This window comes from Triturus cristatus, chromosome 9 (genome assembly GCF_964204655.1).
Source record: "Triturus cristatus chromosome 9, aTriCri1.1, whole genome shotgun sequence".
Lineage (NCBI taxonomy): Eukaryota > Metazoa > Chordata > Amphibia > Caudata > Salamandridae > Triturus > Triturus cristatus.
Genome location: NC_140592.1, coordinates 60,566,454 through 60,589,370, shown reverse-complemented (window position 1 = coordinate 60,589,370; position 22,917 = coordinate 60,566,454). Strand labels below are relative to the sequence as shown.

The 22,917-nt window shown below is 44.9% G+C and overlaps 1 protein-coding gene across 3 annotated transcripts in view; it reads right to left on the bottom strand.

Annotated features, from left to right (window-relative positions):
- The window catches only part of CHCHD6 (coiled-coil-helix-coiled-coil-helix domain containing 6), a 1,117,425-nt gene that overhangs the window by 1,037,599 nt on the left and 56,909 nt on the right, over nt 1-22,917 (bottom strand). For all 3 annotated transcript variants that reach the window (XM_085624410.1, XM_085624411.1, XM_085624412.1), the window contains exon 4: nt 16,222-16,360. In XM_085624410.1, coding sequence (XP_085480536.1) covers nt 16,222-16,360 — 139 coding nt within the window. The remainder of the gene's footprint in view (nt 1-16,221; nt 16,361-22,917) is intronic.

Genomic DNA, 22,917 nt, shown 5'->3' with positions numbered 1-22,917 from the left:
ATAGGAACAGGGTCACCTTGCTATTTAGTGCTTTTATTGGGGTTGGTGTTTTTTTCGTGCAATGGTGGACAGACACTAGAGTTCAACTGACAGATATAATCCTACCGGCTGGACTTCCAGGTAGTATCACCCACGTAATATAAACAGCAGCACTGCCTGGGCTGCGATAGTCAATGCATTGAAAATCCCAAATTCTTTCGAAGAGTCAGAACACTGCATCCGCCAAGTCCTTAAAGTGGTATAATGCCTGCAGCAAGTCCTCGCTCGCTTTAATTACTTCCGGCAAGAAGAGATCTGTCGCCCCCACCCGCAGAGAAGGTAAAATGACTCGCAGCCGCGCCGAGGGATGCCAGCCCCCTCAGCAGCAGCCATCCAGAGGCGGTGGTGGGCACAGCAGGCACGCACCTGTCTGCTTGTTTCTGGCCACAGAGGGGACGCCTCGGCACCTTATCTTGCTGAAAGAGCGCGGGTGTCGTAGCTCGCATATATTTTGTTAAGATGTCCTTTCAGCCCCGGCTCCAGCTGCCAGGCTCGTCACTCCTGAGATGCCAGCACAAAGACACACTGGCAGCTAATGAGAGGCAGCCGCACCAGCATCTTCCAGCAATCAGCTCAGAACCATGCTGGTGCTAACTATGATGCCAGTGTGCATTAGCATAGGCGAGCAGAGGTCTCATCAGCTGCCTGGAGCGTGTAAAAGGGGTACATGTGTTTGGGTGGAGGGGGAAAGAGGCAGAACAAGATGGTGTAACAATGAACCACGAAGGGGGGCGGGGGGGGTGCTCTGAAACGACAGAACAACCTCTGTTCAGAGGTTTCATCAGCAGAACCAGCACACAATGGCTTCTCTAAGGGGAAGGGCAGCGGTGTGCATGCCCAGAAGGTGACCAGGTAAGATGCACCTCTCCAGTGCTTCCAACAGCGACTTTGTTAAAAACCACTGGCTCGTGTGTTGAGCAATCCACAGCCCACTGTGCACCACCGTTTTACCAGCAGCATTAAACATTTAAACAAATAAGCCAGGCATGCAATCCCTGTTGTGAAGGAGTCAGGTGTGACTTTCGCACCCAGATGGATAGACAATCATGTCATCAGGTTGGCCCTCGTCTGGAGGTGGTTTTTAACTGTTTGAGGCACGTCTGTCTTCTGCAGCCAGCCGTCCAGGAAGACTGGTATTCCCAACCTCCGCAGATGAGCAGCGACCACAACCATCACTTTTGTGAACACCTGAGGTCTACTGGTAAGATCAAAAGGGAGCGCCTGAAAACTGAAAGTGCTCGTAGCCTACCTGCAACCGCAGATTGCGTCTGTGGCACTGCAGGATGGGGATATGGAAGTAGGTGTCCTGCAGATCCAATGCCACCATCAGGTCTCCTGGGATAGGGCAGACAAAACTAGGGCCGCCTGTTTTTCCAAAGGAAGAAGTTCAAGTGGTGATGATTGAGGATAGGGTGAAGGCCTCCATCTTTTTTCAGCCCAAAAAGTAAAGGGAATAACAACCAGTCCTGATCTCTAATGGCAGCACCCTTTTTATGGCTCGCTTGATCGAGAGAGCCTGAACTTCCCCTCGGAGTACAAGTGGTCCTCCAGGAGCTGAAGTGTAATAGGCAGGTCAGGAGGTGGTGACAGGAAAGAGAGAGAGCAACCATTCTGCACAATCTGTAGCACCTATTGGTCATATGTGATACTCCTCCACCCGGTAGGTAAAAGGTGATGTGGTCACCGACCGGGCGATCATGCGCCTACGAGGGCAACATGTGAATATTTAGCAGCTTCAGGTAGGGGGGACTTGGTGCTGAGCTGACCCTGGGGGCCTGGACGCAGGAAGCCTGGTCTCCCATTCTCTGGCTTGATTTGCATGGGAGGCCTGTTATTGTGGTGGCAAGATGTGGCACTAACTCTGTTGGTATCTCCTTCTGAAGCCTCAAAAGAGGCAAAAGTGCTGGGGAAACTGCCATGGGGTGGTGCCAATCTTGGTAAGCGCACTTTTGCCCTCCTTTCTATAAAGCAGGCAAAGTCCACTTTATCTCCAAACAGATATGTGCCATCAAACGGCATGCCATGACGAGCTCTTGAACATGAATTGAGAACCCAGCAGAGCAAAATCCAAGTATGATGCTGGAGCACCATGCTGATACCTTACCCAAGCAGTCAGTGGCTTCCAGGCCCAAGAGGATGGAGTATTTAGCTTTGTCTTGACCATCGTTGAGAAGGCTTTGGAGGTTGGCACAGATATCATTTGGGACGGCTGGCAATATGTCAGCCACTATGCCCCATAATGCTTGCAAATATCTTCCTTGGCTGCAGCTGGTATTGACTGATCTGAGGGAAAGTCTGGCTGAGGAAAAATGTATTGTGGCAAAAGTCTACATGCGTTTCGACTCTACCTGGTGAGGTGGTCTAAAACATATTTGGGTTTAATCGACTTGTTGAGGCCTGCACCACCAAGCTTTCTGGAGTAGGGCATTGCAAGAGAACGACAGAGTCCCCCAGAGTAGACCGTTGGCATCTTGAGATCTGCCTGTTTACTGGATGGCAAAATCCTGAATTTGCCGAGGTGCCCATAAGTGTGTCCACGAGGGCCTCATTTAAAGGTAAAAGAAGTTCCTGGCATGTCTGTCTTGGGTGAAAGACCTCTGTAAGGAAGTTAGTTTTGGCCTCTGTGGTAGGTAAAGTGAGGTCCAGACCCTGAGCTGCTCTTCTAATGACAGTGGCAAAGGAGTCAGACGCCCCTGTAAGTGTAGGTGGATTTGGTGAGAAGACGCCATTGTGAGGAGAAGTGTCCAGGCCACTGGCGTCCTGTAAGTCCAAAAAGAGATTCTTGTCATCATACAATGGACTGCCAACTATCATCATCATATTCTGGAAACTCCTCAGGATCGGCATGAGAATATTTACGGGGTAGTTGCGCGTGACTTTCATAGTTCGAAAGGAATATCGGTTCTCGCGGTAGCAACGTCGAGGCTGGCGTCAATACACGGGGTTGTGGCATAGCTTGTGGTGCTGTGGGCGGCATTGGGCAAGAAGCTCGGTCTGATGTCGGGGCGGAACTTGAGGCAAGCTTGAGTGGCACAGTCGGCATTGAGGATGAATTAGATGACAAAAGTGTTCCAGAGGGACCTGGTCAGGAACCAAAAATTCTGTTCATGGCCTCCTTGAATTCCCTAATTAGTCGTGAAGTCGCTTCTGGACCTGGGAATTTTTAATGAATTTGTAGGGGGGGTGTGGGGGGGGGGGGGGCCGGGGGTCGGAATCGGTTCTGGAATTGGAGGCGGAGTTCGTGGCATGGAGGTACCCAGGCTGTTGCACAACTTCGAGCAGTGGGAGTGGCAGGACGAAGGAGTGCCATGCTGTGATTTCTCGTTTCTTTCATGTTTCTTAGACTTCTTCAATTTACGTGAAGCCCTCGACTTCGATGAAGAAAGGTTGCAAGAAGGGCCTCAGGAGTGAGAAGGTGTCCTCGCCATCGACTTCTGCTGAGACTGTTTTGCTTTCCGATGATGTTCTGCGACATATAGTTTGGCTTTGGGGTCTTGAATGGACTTCGCGGTCATTTTTGTGAACTGGTCATAAGACATCGAATCATGTTTGGAGCCCAGACACCAGAGACAGACATTGTGGGATCTGTCACCGACACCTGTCTATGGTAATCCCTATCCAGCTTGAACCCTGTCATTTTTGGAGGGGACATATCCGTTGCACACTGGTAAAATATCAGAAAAAGACTCTGTCAACCTGACAGAAAATGGGGATGGCGCTCCAAATCCACGCCAGAAGGTGCGGAAAAAAAGGAACAGACATCAGATTTAGAGAACACTCACTACCAATGGTACCATTAATACTTACTTTATGCGGTGCATACGCATTACATAAGCCCATTTGGACAGAGGAAGTGCAATGAGCAGATACATGCACTGTATTGTCTGATCTGTAATAAGCAACACTCTGTGTGGTAGCACACTATCACTGTCAAAATATCGTCTGATGTGATTTTACAAGATAAGGGGAGGTCGATGCAAAGGTCCTTCTATGCGATTTGAATGTTGCATTGTCTGTCCATATAAAATAATACATTAAAAATACTTCTGGAAAAAAGAACATCTGGCATGAATATTGTGTTCCAAGTCCACTGGACTTAAAAGAAAAGCTACACCTATAGAGAAAATATTTTTGAAAATGATATTTGGGACATAATATATATGTCAGATGACAATTGGGTATACAATATTCTGACATACAACCTGAACATTTCGTCCAAGTCTCTGCATTCTGTACATAATTGACTAATTCACTTTAAGAGTATGGTGCTAAGTGACGATATGTAAAGAAACAGGAAGGAGTGAATCAACCAATAATGGGCCATGTAAAAAACATGAAAGGGACAAACTTGGATTTTGTTAACAATCAATAAGCATCTGACATTGAGCAATGATTTTGGGCGAAGAAACCAATTTTCAACAATGGAAATGAGTTAAACTAAATGTACATGTAACTCAATCAATCAAGCCCTCAATCTTTTATAAACAAGCTAGAAATCCCATTTAAATTTTGCCCTCAATCTTGGAACATACAGATTTGTATTGTTTCTTTAGCAAACTAAACAATATTTGATGCTCTGTGTTTTGCAGGACATTCCAGACAGAAACTATAGGGACCTTAATAAACACTCCACCCGAAAGCAAGGAAAGACATAGGACCCCGCTTCTGCAAAAACCTCCTCAATATAGTAAGCAGGAAACAGGTCCAAGGCTAACTTCAGGTTTTCATAGGGGAGTGTCAGAAATTTGTATCAGATTAAGATGCAACGCGCAGTGATTAGTGAGGTCTGCGATGCCCATCTTCACTCACCCCCATTTTTCCCTCCCACGCCATACTGAGACCAACCCCCAAGGCTCATAGACCCTGAATCAACAAGTAGGAACAATAGGGCAAACTTGCCAACTGTATTGCGAAGCACGAAGATGCATGTCGGCATCAGTGGTGACCGGTATGTTACATGTTTTTCGGTTGGAGGTCGGCTGTCAATAGTAAGACATGCCTGGAACTGAAGAGGGTAGCATAAGAGTGGGGCCATGGTCTTTGCAATGCTTTTTAAAAAAAAATTTTTTTAAACATATTTTTTTTAAAGACAATACAACAATGAAAAAAATCTTCGCAGTCTCAGAAATCAAGTGTTGCGTCAATGAGTATTAATGCCCATCCCACCAATCCTCCCCCTCACATCTGCCCATTCCCAAAGATAGTCCCACACCTCTGTGGTGCGTTCTCGGGTGCCAATATATTGTCCTGTCTCTGTGCCCTCCATGGCTATATTTTAGAGGGCGCCCCATCCACGCCAGATTTTCTCCCATGTTTTGGGGAAGCTCCTACCTTTCATATATCAATTTTTCTGTGAGCATGCATCAATCCATATCTTTTTTCCAAGTTTCAACGTCTGTCGTGGTCCATGCCCCCCATAATCTGACGATATTCCTCTTAGAGACACTGAGACCTAAGATTGTCCATATTTTCTGATATCCTTGGCCTCTGTCTCCCCAAACATTTAAGACATATCGTTTCGCCTCTTTGTTAAAGCCCACCCCCCTGCAGTGGCGTAGCTAGACCTATAGCTGCCCATGGCGGCCCCTGCATTTGCTGCCCGCGGTCATGTGTAAAAGCAGGGCGGGGGTGGTGCTGGTGATTTCCTCGACGGACGCCCGCGACGGCCCACTCCTGCTATGCCACTGTCCCCCTGCATGTTCCATGCATCTCGTGAGTTGTAACCAGAAAGTCTGGCCCACAGAATATAAAAAAATGTTCCTGACAAAATCCACACAGACACAGGCTGGATGTGGATCTCCCCTTTTTCCTTAAGGTCGTTCTAGGGTAGTATGAGCGATTCAGTACCTTGAGCTGAACTAACCTGAACCCTGATTTGCCTCAGTGCCTCTTTCCGTTCCCCATCATTGGTCTTTGCAATGGTGAGCTAAAAGAGGGAGTCATTCATTCAGCTATGTATGTGCTGAAGGTAGTCTACGACTCCCTGCACTCAACAAGGCTCTGGTCCAGCTTGAGTTGTACCGGTCCAGCATCAGCCATTTATTTGTCAATAGAACCAAGAGACCCCACTGAGCATGAACATGCGCTCTACAAAATGTGTTGTTATACTTGGGGTATCTGATGTGTTACCTGCCAGTGATAAGGCCAAAGAGTAAAGGTAAACCTTGGGGCACACCGCATGAATTTTGATGACCTATTAAATGGCTGCATGTATCCTAAAGTCCACATGTACCCAACAGCTTAAGGCATCCGATGGGCATGTGAAGTTAAGGTTCATATGTTTCAAACAGTCACTTGCTACAAAGGGAGACAGGTATCAAAAGGTCACTTACATCAAATGGTCACATTGTCAAAGGGCTAAATTTAACAAAGAGTGGCGTGCAACAAAGGGTCAAAATGTATCTCCAGTTTGTATGTATCCAATGGCCATTTGCATCCAATGAGCACCTGTACTTGATGTACATATTTACTTGGGGTGGCACGTACCAGACACGCACATGTACCAGAGGGCCACACGTAAGAAAGGGGCACACTGTTCAGAAGGCCACATGTAGGTAGGCCACCAGCATCTATTTGCTTCTTGTATCAGAAGCCCGCTCTTTTGGAGGACTACAGTATATGATTATCAAAGCACCAGATGGCGACATCCAGTGGCGAAAGCGAAACATGAGGCCCGGCTGCAAAACAAAAAGGCCCCAGCTTCTGACTGTAACAATGTCTAATAGCAGCTGTGTCTGCTGTTAATACCGTTTTCTCATCTGTTCACAGGCCCCCAACATTTGTATTCTGGTTCCTAAAATGTTTTAGCTTTTAACAAAGAGCATTGCTCCTTGATCATGTACACCCCTGGCCAGCCAAAATGCATCTCAGAGTCTTAGCAGCGCGCTAATAATCCAACTTAACACAACTTTATGAGGCCTGATAGAGCAGTCTTAAGGAAGAAGCCAGGCTGCCATCAGATGCTAGCCCCACAGTATTAACATGAAGCATACTACACAGGAGCCCAGCCCCAAGAGACTGACTGAACCCCAGCTACATGGAGAGCTGAAGCCAGAGGAGGGACCACAGACAGGCATGATACCACTGCTAGAAGAAGCTGACACAGCAGGCTCCAATGATGTGTCCATCATGCAGATGACCAGAACAATTTAGTCCTCAGTGCAAATTCTCTACAAATAATATTAGGAAAGTATTTTAAGCAGTGATTGGTCATACTAACCAACAGCAGTTCGGTAAATGGTTCTCACATGCTAATTGCCCACAGGCTGGAGTGCTGAGACAATCCTTTTCGGGGGACTGAATGAAGCATTTATTAGTGGATACTCAGCCCAAACAACAGTCTATGGCACACAACACAGTACTTCCTTTATTTGCCTCCCTTATATGTATGTTTTAGTATTTTTAAGGAGTGAACCTAGCTGGCTAGAAATGGAGAAATAAAGAGGGGGGCAACCCCAAGTGGGGATGCATGGGGGGCAGAGGGAGGAGGAAGAGCTAGTGGAAGGGTTGAGAAGTCTGCCCATATGAGGTAGGTTCCTTGAAGATGGGTCTTTTCATTTTCGTCCTGAATTCTAGGTGGGTTGGTGCTGTTCTGATGTCTGAGGGGATGATGTTCTAGCCGGAGGGGGGGGGGAGGTGCTGAGAAGGTTTGTTTTTTCCTTCCTGCAGTGTTTAGTCTCTAATTCAGTGATATTGAATCTCCTTGCCTGGCTCTGACCTCCAGATAATATTAGTTTGTTAGCTTGGTAGACAGGGGTCTTGGTTTAACAGTCTTGTAAGTGAAGTAGCTGATCCTGAAAAGGATCAGGCTTGCAGGGGGAGCAACTGAAGATCCTTTAGCGCAACGGTGACATGGTATGATTTCTTCAGCCCCATGATGACCGTGCTTCTATGGAAGGATGCCTTTCATGAGAGTAAAAGTGGTCTCTGGTATGACATAGAGCAGTAGTGCTGCCTCCATCTAGGTGGGTGAGAAATGGGCTTCAATTGTCATTTTGAAATCTTCTTCAGACTGTTGTGGTCTTCTTGACTATTTGTTCTTTGAGTGAGAAGTACAAGTCAAAGGTGAATCCGAGGTATTTGGCCTGTTCTGTCAGTTGGAGTGTGAAGCCTGTTAGGTTCAAGCTGGAGAGCCATGACTGAATCAGAGGGTGTTTGGTGTTGTTGGCAATCAGGAGGAAGTTGCTCTTCATGGGATTTAGCATCAGGTAGTTTGTTGACATCCAGGTTTGGATGCATTCGAGGCAAGCTTTGAGTCTCTGTATGTCACTAATTGAGGACATTTTTAGATAGAGTTTGGTGTCAGCAAATTTGTAGATTTTAATGTTATTCTCTGCCAGGATGGCTCTCAAGAGTTCCGCATATAGGTTGAAAACGATGGGTGAAAGGATCCCTGGGCGATGGGGAGAGTATGAGATCTGCTACTTCCTATCCTAGTGAGTTGCTGCTGTTTGCTGAAGTAGGATGTAAACCATTGTAGAATTATGGCAGTGATGCCCATGCAAGTTTTTAGAGTGTAGATCAATGCTTGATCTTTGATGTTGTTGAAAGATGAAGAGAGGTCGAGTAGAACCAAGACGCAAATGTAGTTTTTATTGTTGGAAAAGAGGGTTTTGTCGACTATTGTGGGGTTTTCATTACTGCAGTGTGGTCTGAACCCCGATTGATTGTCATGAAGTAAGTTATTCTTGCTGCTCTGCTCCTGTAGCTGGGTGGTGATTGCTTTCTCAATGATTTACTCAATAAATGGAAGATGCGGCTATAGTATGGAAGCTGGCATGGTCAGTTGGGTACAGTGCAAGCTTTATCAGGGGAGGAAAGATCTGTCCTGTCTTGAGGCTACCCAGGAAGGTGCCACAGGTTAGTGAGGCGTTGAGAATGTGAAGGAGTGTGGTTCTTCTTCTTGCAGTGACTTGATGTTATAGAAGGGAAGCACATCATCTTTGTAGGAGGTGACGGAGCGAGTTCAGAATGTTGGAGTAAGTTTGTATGGGGCTGAAGTGTTGAAGAATGATTGGTGGTGTGGCAGCTGGATATAGGTCATGGTGTGGATGACAATGATGAAATGGTGATGCACCTTGGCTTGGAGGTATGCAAATGTGCCCATGCCCCAAGCCAAGATCCAACAATCATTTGCAATGCAATAGGTCTCGCATTTACGCAAGTTTGAGCTATTGGCATTGTAAATGTCATTGCCTTTTATTTACATAGATAAAAGGCATTGTCATTTACAATGCTAATAGCTTAAATTCTCGCAAACGCTAGACCTATTGCATTGCAAATGCTTGTTTACAAAGCAACAGTGGGAAACTTTTATCACCCGTCATTGCTACATCGTAGCAGTGTATAACCAGATTTCGAATTGTGGTCTCAGTAATACACCAAGAATCAAAGGACTATGGGTCTCTCCATACCCAGTTCAAGCTGTCATTATCTACCTGCTAATGTAGTCTGTTCTGAACATTCTCTTCTTCCAGGTGCATACCGTATAGGAGGACATGACCCTGAAGAGTGAAGAGGGACATGCTCAGTAAGTTTGTTTCTTTGTGAAGGAGCCATGAACCATCTGCTATCTGCGTATAGGTGCAATACAAAGAAGTTACAGTATCTAAAGATAGGGTCTTTAGAATACTGCTACTATAGAGATGCTTTATACGGCTGCTTTCAGGTGCAAGAGTGGCCCCGACTGACGCATCAACATGTTGATGCAGCGCTTGGGCATAGTGGGGTTAAGAAACGTTTAAGAAATAAGCATTTACACCCAATCACACTGGCAGGTAATTAGTTAGCTGTGTGGTGGTACGATTCTGTTTGATAGTGGTCAGATCAGTTGAACACCACCAGTGGAGGTGCAAAGATGTGGAGAATAATATCAAAAGGGGCGCATGGTAGTCCAACGTAAAAAGCTTCAAGATAGTACCTGGGTGGTCACGTTTGACAAACAGAAGGACTCAATGATTAACCGCCAGATTTCTAGTGGTAAGTAAGGTGGAGCCTATGAAGTGATATATCTGACGCTAGCCTTACCTTCTAGCAAATAATTCCTAGGTTCCACAGGTCAAACAGAAATGTGAGCTGAAATGGACAGGCCTAAAGTGGCTCTGGAAGTTTGTAAACATTCACGCTCTCCTAGTGTGGGGGGTGGGACAGGATCATGGTTTATGTTAATGATTCAAGAGTCCGACATCCATCTGGGTTAAATTTAGTTTACTGGATTTGTATGTTCGAAATCGGCTACTTACTGGCAGAAGCCCAATATCACACAGGTAAGAGAGTTACCAACGAGCAGAGGCTTCAGTTCTTTGTCAGTGTGATTTGCAGCCTTGGGTCACAGAGACTAGATTAAATGCTGTTAAAGAGATGACCCAGCGGCCGGAGTCTACTTACGCCGCGCTTAGTCTTAAACTTAGAAAAAAAGCAACAACAAAAAAACTCAGTGTTACAGTTTATGAAAAATAAACAAATAAACTAAATGCGGTGTCCCTGAAGCGGGCGCCGCGCTCAGTTTTGTCCGGGCGCGTGCACTAGGAAAGTGAAAGCGCGACAGGAGCCGTATTGTCCGGGCGCGTGTACATCTCCTTTCCCCCTTCCGCCGAAAAACCGACGACAATAGTCTCGGCAAGGCAAGGAGCGCATGTGCTGCATTGCTAGGCAAGACCTAAAAAGGGGGGATATCTCAAAGCACCCATCCATTTTTAGTCACATGCCAACAGCCATGAAGTCAGCATTAGGACCACCCTCTTCCTAGTGCCTCTAAATTATTCCTCGACGTATGTAAGGTCCAATAAAGCACTCACATATAGCTCTTTCAAAACAAAACAAAATTAGTTACACTTCAAGACCGTGCCCTTTCCATTGAGGTGACCGCTTCACCACTTTCCCACCGTTGCAGCAACAAGAAGCTTGGGAAGTATCCCTCGAATGCACAGAGGAGGAACAGCAAAGGCACGTGGCGCAATCTTTTGTGGCACTAAGAAGAGATGCTGCACAGGCAGCAACACAAGAGCCCATGGCAGGCACAAGAAAACAGTTTGTGCAGTATATGCAGCATAAGCTTCACTGACATAGAAAAGGTATAGCACAGACCACACATAGACAATTCTCACAATCACACACACGTTTTTAAACATATAGACTGACCCCTTGAACTCCAAAAGAGCGTGTGCACAAAAATCACCTTTTTAGTCACTGTTCTATGCAGGCATGCCTATTCTGAAAGCCACTCCACAGCGCATAGATTCTTTTGTAAGACTATCCAAAAACAGACCTTACTTTGGAAATGGAAATAAATGACAGCTGGTACGTTTAAATAGAGATAAAAAGGCATCTCTGATCAGAAAATGGAAGACATTCAGCAGTTTTGGCTTCGATAAAAAAAGATATATTCGCATATCTAATTATGGCACACAAACAACTGATAACCCCCTACACACGCCAAAACAAAGGCAGAGTGAAAATCAGAATTGCACTGCAGACTGAAACATTTTACAGTAAGGATTAGGAAAGTCAACAGGTCTCAACTTGGCAAACTTGTATGGTGGTTACTTTTGTATTTTCTGTAAATGCATGTGCCACAAAGAAAAAGAAAGAGAAGGAAAAACGTTCAAGCCTAAACAAGGTGGGCATGTTTGACCTAACAAATGAAAAAAAAAAATAATAGCATATAATTTTAATAGAGAAATACGGGGGTTCCCAGCATGGAACAAGGACAGAAACCCTTTTTAGTTTTAATGCACATCACAGTAAGCATCGGCTCTTATTAGCACAGCGAAAATGTAATATTTGCTTTGAATTACTATAATCTGAAGGCATAGGGGCTGATCTAGAGTTTTGCGGAGAGGTTATGGCATCGCAATGGAGTACCGTCTCAGCCACACTGTCGGTCTGCCTGCCTCATTTGGACGTGGGTGAACCAAAAGTATGTCGACGATGGAACCTAATTCGGCTCCGCCACTGACATACTTCTCTGACGGAGAGTACAGGCGACCAGATGTTTTATTGGCGAGGAATAGGCGGTTGGATAGAATATCAGCAGAAAGAGGGTTACCGACAGTAAGTACCTTGTTCATCATCCTAAGAACTTGTGCAAATAAAGGCACCGTCCACAATTATTTGCTTGCTACTCTTGAGGATGGTGACGATAGTGATAATGAAGACGTAAAAACCGACATTATCTACTTATATCCTACGGAGTTATTATGGGGATTTTGTCCCCTTGGTAAAAAAGTGGAACTGAGAAAGCAGAATCATGTATTTCGCTCGTTAATACCAGTGCCTTATTAGGAACACACCAATGCACATGTGTACCTTAACATGCAGTAAGTGATATGTTATATGACCGAATTTCAATAATATCAATCCGAAGTACACATTAATCCTAATGTGTCTACAAAGTTTCATGTATTTCGGAGGCCTAGAAGCCATTTCATCCTGTATTGTACAATTGCACATTTTCTAAACTGTGTAGTAAGGATTACCATTACAAAATAATGGGGTAGCCCAATAATCTCCAACGGACCTGGGTACAACATGGTTTCTTTCATTACCGTGTAGTAAGGATCGTCTCATTAGGAAGATTGGCAGTAAAAAGCGTGAATTTCAGAAAGTAGTAAATTCAGTATTTGTTTATGCAGGTATCTCTCCTGTAGGGTCCTCTTGCACTGCTTGTCGTGAAAAGATCCTGCCTCCGGTTCTTTAGTTATTTTTGTTAAAGTAACATTTCTTTCACATGTTCTCATTTCCATGGAATTGTATGCAGAGAAAAGGTTATAAAATTGTGTGGAAAAAGTATGGATTTTAGCATTAAATGCTCCACCTGGATTTTGAGCGGGTCCTCTGGTCCGTTGAAACAACAACTGTCCCCGATTGCTTTGCTTGCATATTGGCTATTTTTACATTAAAAGCATCTTAGACTTGTAGGCTTCTTGGGACCATATTATACATTCTGCCCCGGAGGCACAACAGGCGTGTGAGCCCACTTTGTGTGCTCCCAGTGGCATAATGGTATTAGATAAAGGGCAGCAGATGCGTATGCGTCCCCTTCTGTAATACTGACAGCGCCTGTGCACATGCAGGGCCCGAACTATCATCAGAGGGCATTCCCTCATTTCCACAGGGTTTGGCCCCACACAAATGATGGAATCAATTTGCCTCTGTGCACGTGCTGTATTATAGACGCGGGTGCAGATGCAAACAGGCCAGTAGGAGGTGCACTCACAGCGCACCACAAAGAGGTGCTGCACTGCAAGTCGCCTCCTGAAGGCAGGCTTCTCAAAGGGGCGAATGGTCGTCCCATGGACCCGCCAGACATCCTTAAAACACCCTAGAAATACACTGAAAAAAACAAAGGCGCGAGGAGTGCATTGCAAGGCCTTAGCTTTCCCAACCATAACTGGTGAATTTCTGCTGTTTTTGAAGTTCAAAACATTATGCTGTTAACCTTTGTTTATAGCAGGGAATTTCTATTTTTTTAAATTTTAAATTAAAATATAAACAATTATCAACTATAAGGTCACTTTAACTTTAGTGGGGCTGTCCACAGGAGCTGGCTGCATGCCCCTCCAGGCAGCCAACCCCACGCTGCACATGGCCTTTGGCTGTGCACAGCCTGGAATGCAGCCCCCTTGTTCAAGCCTTCTTTGGCCCCAGGGCCCCCATCCCCTGGTGGACAAATGTAATTGAAGACGGGAGGTGGGCTTGCTCCCATTTGGCGGGAGATTTAAGAATGCTCCTGCCGGAGGGGGGCCGGGGGGGGGGGGGGGGGGCGGGGTGGAGCAAACACGATTCCCTGCCCAAGCTAGTGCAGGCAGGGAAACTACTCTGCTTGGGGTGAGACACAGTAAATAAGCCAGCCCTGGGGGATGGGGTCCCCGAGGCTTTTAAAGGCTCGGGAAGGAGGGGTTGCATTGCCCCCTCCCCATTTTACCACATTTTGGCCCCAGGGGATGGGGAGGAGGACACACTCACGCTGCCCTTCCCAAATTATAAATTGAATGGCAGTCCAACATTTGTTTTAGGGTTATTATTTTGCGCAATCCTGGAGGATCACGACAAAAATATCAGAATTTTTTTTATTTTGGCCTCCCACAGGGCCTGGGGGGCACAGTATTCCTATCCTGCTCCATTATATATATTTTCTATTTTTTTTTTTCCGTTCTTTTAGGAGAGGGGACTAAGTACCCAAGTCCTGTAATTGTTGCCACTAACTTTTCTCTCATGTTGCTGGCAGCCAATCAGAGCGTTCGCTCCCGTGGGAGCCTGACTCCAGCGGAGCAAATTGGCTCAAGGGGAAAAAAGCTCCTTGGACCAATCAGAACACTATTTTTATTTATTGGGTTTTAGGGACTCTCGCGAGAGTCTCTCGGACACAACCATTCAGATATACAATTATTTTTTAACCTTAATATCTAAAAAAACTACTAACCCGATTTACACCAAATCTCAAACAGCACAATCTGCGGGCCCTGATCTAATTATCTGCCAAATTTGGTGCAAATCCATTCAGCAGTTTTTGCGGTAGCGCTGCTTAAATAAGTCTACGGAAAATGAATGTGGAAATTTGATTTTCAGATCCACTTTTTTCTCGACCCCAGCTTGACTAATCACCCCGAAACTTTCCAGGAAAGAGCAGAGGGGAATGTGCTTTTTTTTTTTTAATGTTAAGATCCGCCAAATGGCGCCAAAGTAATTAGCACACCATAAAACACCTTGTCTAAGGAAAAGCAATCCAAACTATAGCTACCCAGTGGCAACCAGCAATGGGAAATATTTTTATGGATGTGTGTGTCTATATAATATAAAGTCAAGCTATAGCTACATTTACGTGCCACTAGATTTTCTGGCTATGACATTTTAGTAGTACAATATTTCAATATTTAAACAATATTCTGGTGGTATACCAGGTTTTACAAGCTTTGTAAAAAGCTAAGAGATCTAAAGGCCACACACTTCCTAAACAAAAAAGCCATAAATTAGCAAGTAGAATGTTGGCATGTAGCAAAGTAAATACATTATAGAACACACGCTGTCTGTCAAATACATGCTACACCTCATGTTGCAACTACAAAATAGCTACCACATACGCCATCACCAAAATCAAATGGGTCACAAATGGAACAATGGAACCATCCACAAAATGGCATGACCTTAATGGACAGCCCATTAAAGCAATAGCAATCTGAAGAACACAAATCCAAAGACTGATGGGCACGGACTCAAAGCATAACAACAAACAAAGGAGGACCCAGTGGGCAACTCAATGGAACCTAACAAATCTGGCACCGAGATACCCTTGGAGATGCCAGGAACTAAGTAACATGAGAAGCTTCTAGTCTTTCTTCACCACAGTCAACACACTTACAAATCACTCAATCCAAGAAGAGGGCAAAAATGTGAGAATATATTTAACTAATCAGCTATCGATCATATTACCTAGCAAACAGTCTCTCAAAAATAAAACCATGTTTATTGATCCATACATAACAACTGATCAACAAAAGTCAGTGACTTGTCAATGTATGTGCATGATAAACTGTGTAAAGATCACCCCTTTGTAGGCCTTAGCAGCCTCCTGGGTCCTGCTCAGTAGACTCCAGTTCCTAAGACTAGTAAGGCCGGCCAGGGAAGCATCGCCTACATTCAGCAGGTTTTCAGATGATCTGGACAGGAGAACGACTTTATTTTTCGTAGGTGTTTGCTTCCTCACCTCAATCCCCAGTCCCCGGTTTCCACCTGAGAACAGATAAGAAGTGCATCCTCTACGCTGCCAGGCAGGAAGGGACAGTTTAAGGTATGTGGCATCATTATGCGACCACAACATTCAACAGGATATATAGTGAATGCGTGGACTCTGATTTGTTTACTCATGTCCAGACTAGCAGATCACGTGATGGGTGGGAGTAGTGAGTGGTAGGGTACATCCCGGGTCTCCAATAGCAAGCTGGCCTTCAACATACTTCTGCACAGGTAGTCTTGGTAAGGGTAATTTGCAACTAATAGTTTAAATTGAGCTGAAATCTGATGACCTTTTAATTACTGTGACTCTTTCCCAAAGAGTACCCAAGGCTCGATTTTCACAGCTTGCCCGAGTCATATTCTAAATTCTAATCCGCGGATTATTTTCCAAGAACCTTCTTCTAATCCTTTTTATTTAACAAGCACAGTAACGAAAAACACAGGACTCACCATGTGAGCTGCTTTCTTCCGCTCTTCATTGGCAATGTTCTTCTCTCGCAGGACGCCGAGATTCTCGCGGGCTGTCTCCCGCTCTCTTTTGGCCAGCCGAGCTAGTTCCTCCTGGATTATGGCCTGTTCATTCTCATACCTGCGCAAAGATTAAAATGCAAACAGGCAGTCTCGATTGATTGATCCTGGTGGTAACACTGGTGAACACAGCATTAAGAAGAATGTACCGCCTGACCTGAATCTGAATGCAGAGTAGATTCCTATCCAAGGAAAGTTAATTCCTAGAATTCATTTGGAAATATCATGTGACAGTCATAGAGAATCTGGCTAGTTCTACTCTTTTGAGTAAAATATTCGTCAAATATGTTCCTAGCAGAGCTTTCAGATCAAAAGATCAAGTGCAATTTGCAGTTTCGAAATTTCCTTTGAAAACTTGGGGAGGCAAATACTTTCATTTGAAAGGCGATCAGCAATGGAATGACATTCCTGACATATCAGGAAGGAACCATGGCTTTTTCTGTAGATTTTTTAGCATCTGTACTTTTTTCTTACATAGAACCAGGATACCTATTAAAATGACATACTAAATTATAAGAATAAATGTATAGCGTTTCTTTTCAAAGTACTGCAAATACAAAAATATTATGAGGTTTAACAGTGCCAGGTTTTGAACTCCATCACCAAGTCCAAAGTCATATTTTCCAGTAACTGTGCAATTCCAGTGCACTATTATCAAGCTTTCGTAATTTTATTAAAGACTTCAATTCCCTTAAAACATGTAATGGTTGATCCCCTGCTCTATTCCAAGAGCTCTAACTCCTATGAATGACTTATCAATAAACTCTAACAAATTGTCTTTTGCTGCCCTCAAAAGTTTAAACTTTCTGCAACAATAACAAGCATTTTCAATGCCATAGGTCTTGCATTTTTTAGAGTTGGAGCTATTGACGCTGTAAATGACAATGTCTTTTACCCATGCATTTTGGTTTGGAGTGGAGTGGATGTATGTAGTGTGGAGTAGAATTATGTAGTGTGGAGTGGATTTATGTAGTGTGGAGTGGAATTATGTGGTTTGGATTGGAATTGTTAGTTATGGAATTGTGTGTGATGTGGAGTAGATTTGTGTAGTGGAATTATGTGGCAAGATGTGCAGTGGAAAAGGAATATGGGAATCACAGACACCACGAGCGCCTAAACTAAAGAGAGAGAGAGAACACAGGAATGGGGCGATAGATCAGCAAACTTTGGGCACTTGACAAGCCGAGAGCACACCTGGAAGTGAGAACGCCCAGAAAACAAAGGGGTCACCAGGCATGCGGAGATAGCGAGACCTTGAACATTTGTCAGGGAGAGAGAGAACACTGGCATGAGGAGAGGGGTGGATAGATGTGGGCAGCGGTAGAAGGGCATTAACAAATATATGGGAACTGTGGTGCGGCATGCTACGGGGCAGGGGTCAAAGGTATGGCTGAAAAACGAAATATTCTGCAAGTCTTTTTAGTGTTTTCCATTCAGGTAGATACATTTAAACTAACTTCAAGTTTAAATGAGAACAAAATAAAATAAAGTTGTTAATCAGTGGGAAATTTACTATGGTACATTATGAAACCTCTAATAATTAATGCACTGGAGAGGTCTGTGTGCAACCATAGAGCCACAGAATTAAAGCTTGGTTAGTGCAGTGGAGAATAGTGATTGGTGTATTGTTAGTGCTTCGAGGTCCAAGCCTGTGACAGAAAGCACTGTGAATATGCAAGTCATTATTTTAAACTTGCATTGCAGACAGTATAAGATAGGCTGCATTAAAATGCACACAAAGTTTTAAGACAAAATGGTACTTCCAATATATAGATTTTAGTAATCCCCAGACTATATGTTTTGCAATATAATGTAATTTTATATTACTGGCCCTTAAAAGCACGCATTTCACATCTCAGCTGGTAACTCCCTTGCATAGTCTACACAGCTCCCCACCCCAGCATATAGATTTCAAGACTTCATATAAGCACACCAGAGCCATAAGTTTTTACAACCAACTAAGCACTAAAAATATAATTACTGCAGGGAAAGAAAGCGTCTCATGAATAAAAGCTGAAATTTCCATCTGCCGAAAGCCAAGCACTCAATCCTCATCTGCGTATTTTGTTTCTACTGAGATGATGTGCAGAGACCAATTAAAACGCATTACATCCTGCTGCTACTAGTACTGTAAAGAAGATGGCAGAATAGTTGCCCTTAAAGAAGTGTGGCCAATTGACAACCAAAAACAACACTTGATGGACAGAATGTAGAACAATGTCATACATTCACCCCAGTACAGAGATCTGGGCCTAAATCCATCGTTTTTTTGCTCACCATGCCATTCCAGTTTGAACCCAGCCATATGCAAATCAGTCTTGACCCTGTGCCTCATGGGAACAGTCCAGACCGAACTGCCAAGCCAGGTCCTCCTTGGACTGGAAACAAGCATCCTAGGACCGGTTTCTGGCATTTCAGCCGTCTTCAGCCAGGCTTGCTTGATTTTCAGTGGCATGGAGAGCAAGGGACCCACGTCTGGGCATACCCTTTCCACTCGGGGTAACAAATGCAATCCTGGCTGATGACGGCTGATAGCCAGAAACCGGTCCTAGGATGCTTGATTCCGGTCCAGGGAAGACATGGCTTGGCAGTTCGGGCTGGACTGTTCCCATGAGGCACAGGGTCAAGACTGATTTGCATATGGCCATGTCTGAACTGGGGTGGCGTAGTGGGCAAAAGAACGATGGATTTAACCCAGATCTCTTTACTGGGGGAGAATGTCTGCATTGTCAGCATTCCGTCCATCATTTGTTTGTTGTAACGCTTTTCGCCCTAAGTGGGATGGGTATTCCCAGACGTGGGACCCGTGCTCACTACGCCACTGGAGTCAAGCTATCCTGGCTGATGACGGCTGATAGCCAGAAACCGGTCCTAGGATGCTTGATTCCGGTCCAGGGAAGACATGGCTTGGCAGTTCGGGCTGGACTGTTCCCATGAGGCACAGGGTCAAGACTGATTTGCATATGGCCATGTCTGAACTGGGGTGGCGTAGTGGGAAAAAGAACGATGGATTTAACCCAGATCTCTTGACTGGGGGAGAATGTCTGCATTGTCAGCATTCCGTCCATCATTTGTTTGTTGTAACGCTTTTCGCCCTAAGTGGGATGGGTATTCCCAGACGTGGGACCCGTGCTCACTACGCCACTGGAGTCAAGCTATCCTGGCTGATGACGGCTGATAGCCAGAAACCGGTCCTAGGATGCTTGATTCCGGTCCAGGGAAGACATGGCTTGGCAGTACGGGCTGGACTGTTCCCATGAGGCACAGGGTCAAGACTGATTTGCATATGGCCATGTCTGAACTGGGGTGGCGTAGTGGGTAAAAGAACGATGGATTTAACCCAGATCTCTTGACTGGGGGAGAATGTCTGCATTGTCAGCATTCCGTCCATCATTTGTTTGTTGTAACGCTTTTCGCCCTAAGTGGGATGGGTATTCCCAGACGTGGGACCCGTGCTCACTACGCCACTGGAGTCAAGCTATCCTGGCTGATGACGGCTGATAGCCAGAAACCGGTCCTAGGATGCTTGATTCCGGTCCAGGGAAGACATGGCTTGGCAGTTCGGGCTGGACTGTTCCCATGAGGCACAGGGTCAAGACTGATTTGCATATGGCCATGTCTGAACTGGGGTGGCGTAGTGGGCAAAAGAACGATGGATTTAACCCAGATCTCTTGACTGGGGGAGAATGTCTGCATTGTCAGCATTCCGTCCATCATTTGTTTGTTGTAACGCTTTTCGCCCTAAGTGGGATGGGTATTCCCAGACGTGGGACCCGTGCTCACTACGCCACTGGAGTCAAGCTATCCTGGCTGATGACGGCTGATAGCCAGAAACCGGTCCTAGGATGCTTGATTCCGGTCCAGGGAAGACATGGCTTGGCAGTTCGGGCTGGACTGTTCCCATGAGGCACAGGGTCAAGACTGATTTGCATATGGCCATGTCTGAACTGGGGTGGCGTAGTGGGCAAAAGAACGATGGATTTAACCCAGATCTCTTGACTGGGGGAGAATGTCTGCATTGTCAGCATTCCGTCCATCATTTGTTTGTTGTAACGCAATTGACAACCAGCCACAAACACGCACGTATCTATATAAAAAAGCATTAAAGTCTAGTAACTATATGGTTTTCAAAATAAAAGTGCCCTGGTCTATCCTCTAGTCAGGAAATAATTGTTCAGTCATTTTCCACTGTCACGTTCTAACTGTTCCTTGAGGAAATAGTCTTCTCTTAAGTCAGCATTCCAAAGAAGGCATAAATACCAAGTGGGTCCATTTAGCAGACACCTATGTTAAAATGAAGGCCAGCTCGACAAACGAACAAGAAAATAAAACAACCAGGGGCGCAGGAAGAACGACAGCAATGATGGGAGGAAGGAGATGCGAGCAAGGAGGCAACAGATGACCACTTATGGCCAACAGAAAGGAACAATCAAGAGTATTCGGCTGGGAGGAAGCTAAGCACCCAAAGGCGGGACAGATGTACACTACTCACCAGACCAGAATAAAGGAATTTCGAAAGGCAGACCAAACAAACAACCAAAAGAGCTAGGCGTGTTGAAAGCCCATAGACTGAATGCAGCATGTCTTGCAGACAGTGCATGCGCTGTCTAGGCTCGACCTAAACATTGACCACTCTAGGCTTCTAGTAAGCTAAAGTTTAATTGCATACCCACAAAAGACCACTGAAAACTGTGTGCATGTTTCAGCTTCCATACACCTACGTTAATGGCGACTATAGGTCTGGGTGTGCTTAAGGGCTTGTCTGAACACTCTGAAATAATGACTTTAGGTCCCATCTAAATAGTCACAGGTGACTACTTTGAGTGTGTAGAATTCATCTAAATACTCACAAATAACCACTTTAAGTCTTCAGCGGTATTTAGCTCACTTAAGCATTCATAATTGTGCACAACATTGCTTAAGCACTCATGAATTACTAATCTATTTCTTTTTTATTTCAATATTGATAATGTATGAGAGGATAGAGAGCCTGGGCAGTTGAGTGGTTTAATTAAAAAAGCAATCACACATGACTGCTTAATGAGTTGTGCAAGGATAGGGGCTCACAAGTTACCTTAAGATCTTTCTGGGTGGGAAAGCTTGCCTAAGAACACAAAAATAACCACATGCATACTGTATTGGCCTACTAACATTATTTAGAGGTTAGGGCCTCTGGTTATGTTTTGAAATAAATTGGATTAAGCCCCAATTTCCTGGACACACATTGTGTCCCACTGATCAAGCCTCTTTATTCCTGTGCTACTCAGGAGCTTAACATTAGTATTACTCAGACAGGGACTTCAGTGTAGAAAAAGGGGGGTTGGAAGCTAAAGATTTAGATTTGTTTTTTAATTACCATTGGCAGTGGTACAAGACTGTATGTAGTGTGTTGTGTGTGCAACTCTACTTTGCACAAGGAAGTGGGAGGGTGAATCAGAAAAAGATGCCATGGGTTAGAAGAATGTAAGTAAGTGGGATGGAAGTTCTGAAACAGATAGGATAGGCATATGTAAAGGGTGTGTGGAAAGATATCTGGAAGAAGGGGAGTGTGGAGGAGATGGAATATGCTATGAGAGTACAAGAGGAGAGAGAAGGAGCGGCTAAAAAAGATGGGACAGGTTAAAGTTATAGGAGTCCATGATGGCGATCTGAAAGAAGTGGCATAGGTTAGGAGCATGCGAGTAGAGTGGAACAGGTGATCTGAAAGAGACAGCAATAGTTAGGACTATGCACGAGTAACGCAGAGGCGATCTGAAAGATGGCATAGATGAGGAATACACCTAGAGTTGGCAGGCGATCAGAAAAAGATGGCACAGGTTATGTGGAAGCAGGAGGAATGCTAAAGCGGATATGAAAGTGGGTGCAAATGTTGGGAGTAAGAGAAAGAAAGGCAGTGGGTTGGTGGACCTGGAAGAGATGACAGAAGTTAGGAGACTACTCTCTAAAAGTAGAAGCTGCTCACTCTACTGCCTAATTATTCAGTGGCTTCCTCAGTCTAAAGCCTTCCACTGTGCCTACAATAGGGGCATGATTTATATGTTGGCAGTATTAATACTCCATTGCAACGGCGAAGGAGTATCCTTACCACCAACATAATGGTTTGCCTGCTACTACTCCATCCCAGCCATGGCCAAACTTCTCTAGCGGCCAGACGGAGTAAGGACCATAGGAGAAATGGCTATATGTCCGCCCTCTCCCCATTTAGATGGGCAGACATATAGCGTTTTTTAAACTGCCCGTCACTGCTAGGAAAACACTGGCTGTAAGGGGCTGTAAAAAACTAAAAAGGCCGGACAAGCCATGGTTGATGATCCCCAAGGCGAGGGGGAATTGTTTTTTATTTAATTTTCAAAAACAAAAAAACACTTTGGGGTTTTGTTTATAAATTTTTTTTAAAACTTTGAAACTTTGCCATACAGCCCCGTTATGTTCGAAGGAGCCGTAAGCCAAAGTTCCAATACATTGGCGGGAATCGCCTTGACGGCGTTTCCTGTCAATGGCAGAAAAGTCAGTGGGGCTGACTGACCTCTAAATTTGGCCGGCGGGTAGTCCATCAGGACGATGAAGTAATTTACTCTGTCACCCTGAAGGAGTACAATCCGTATGCCAAAATCAAAA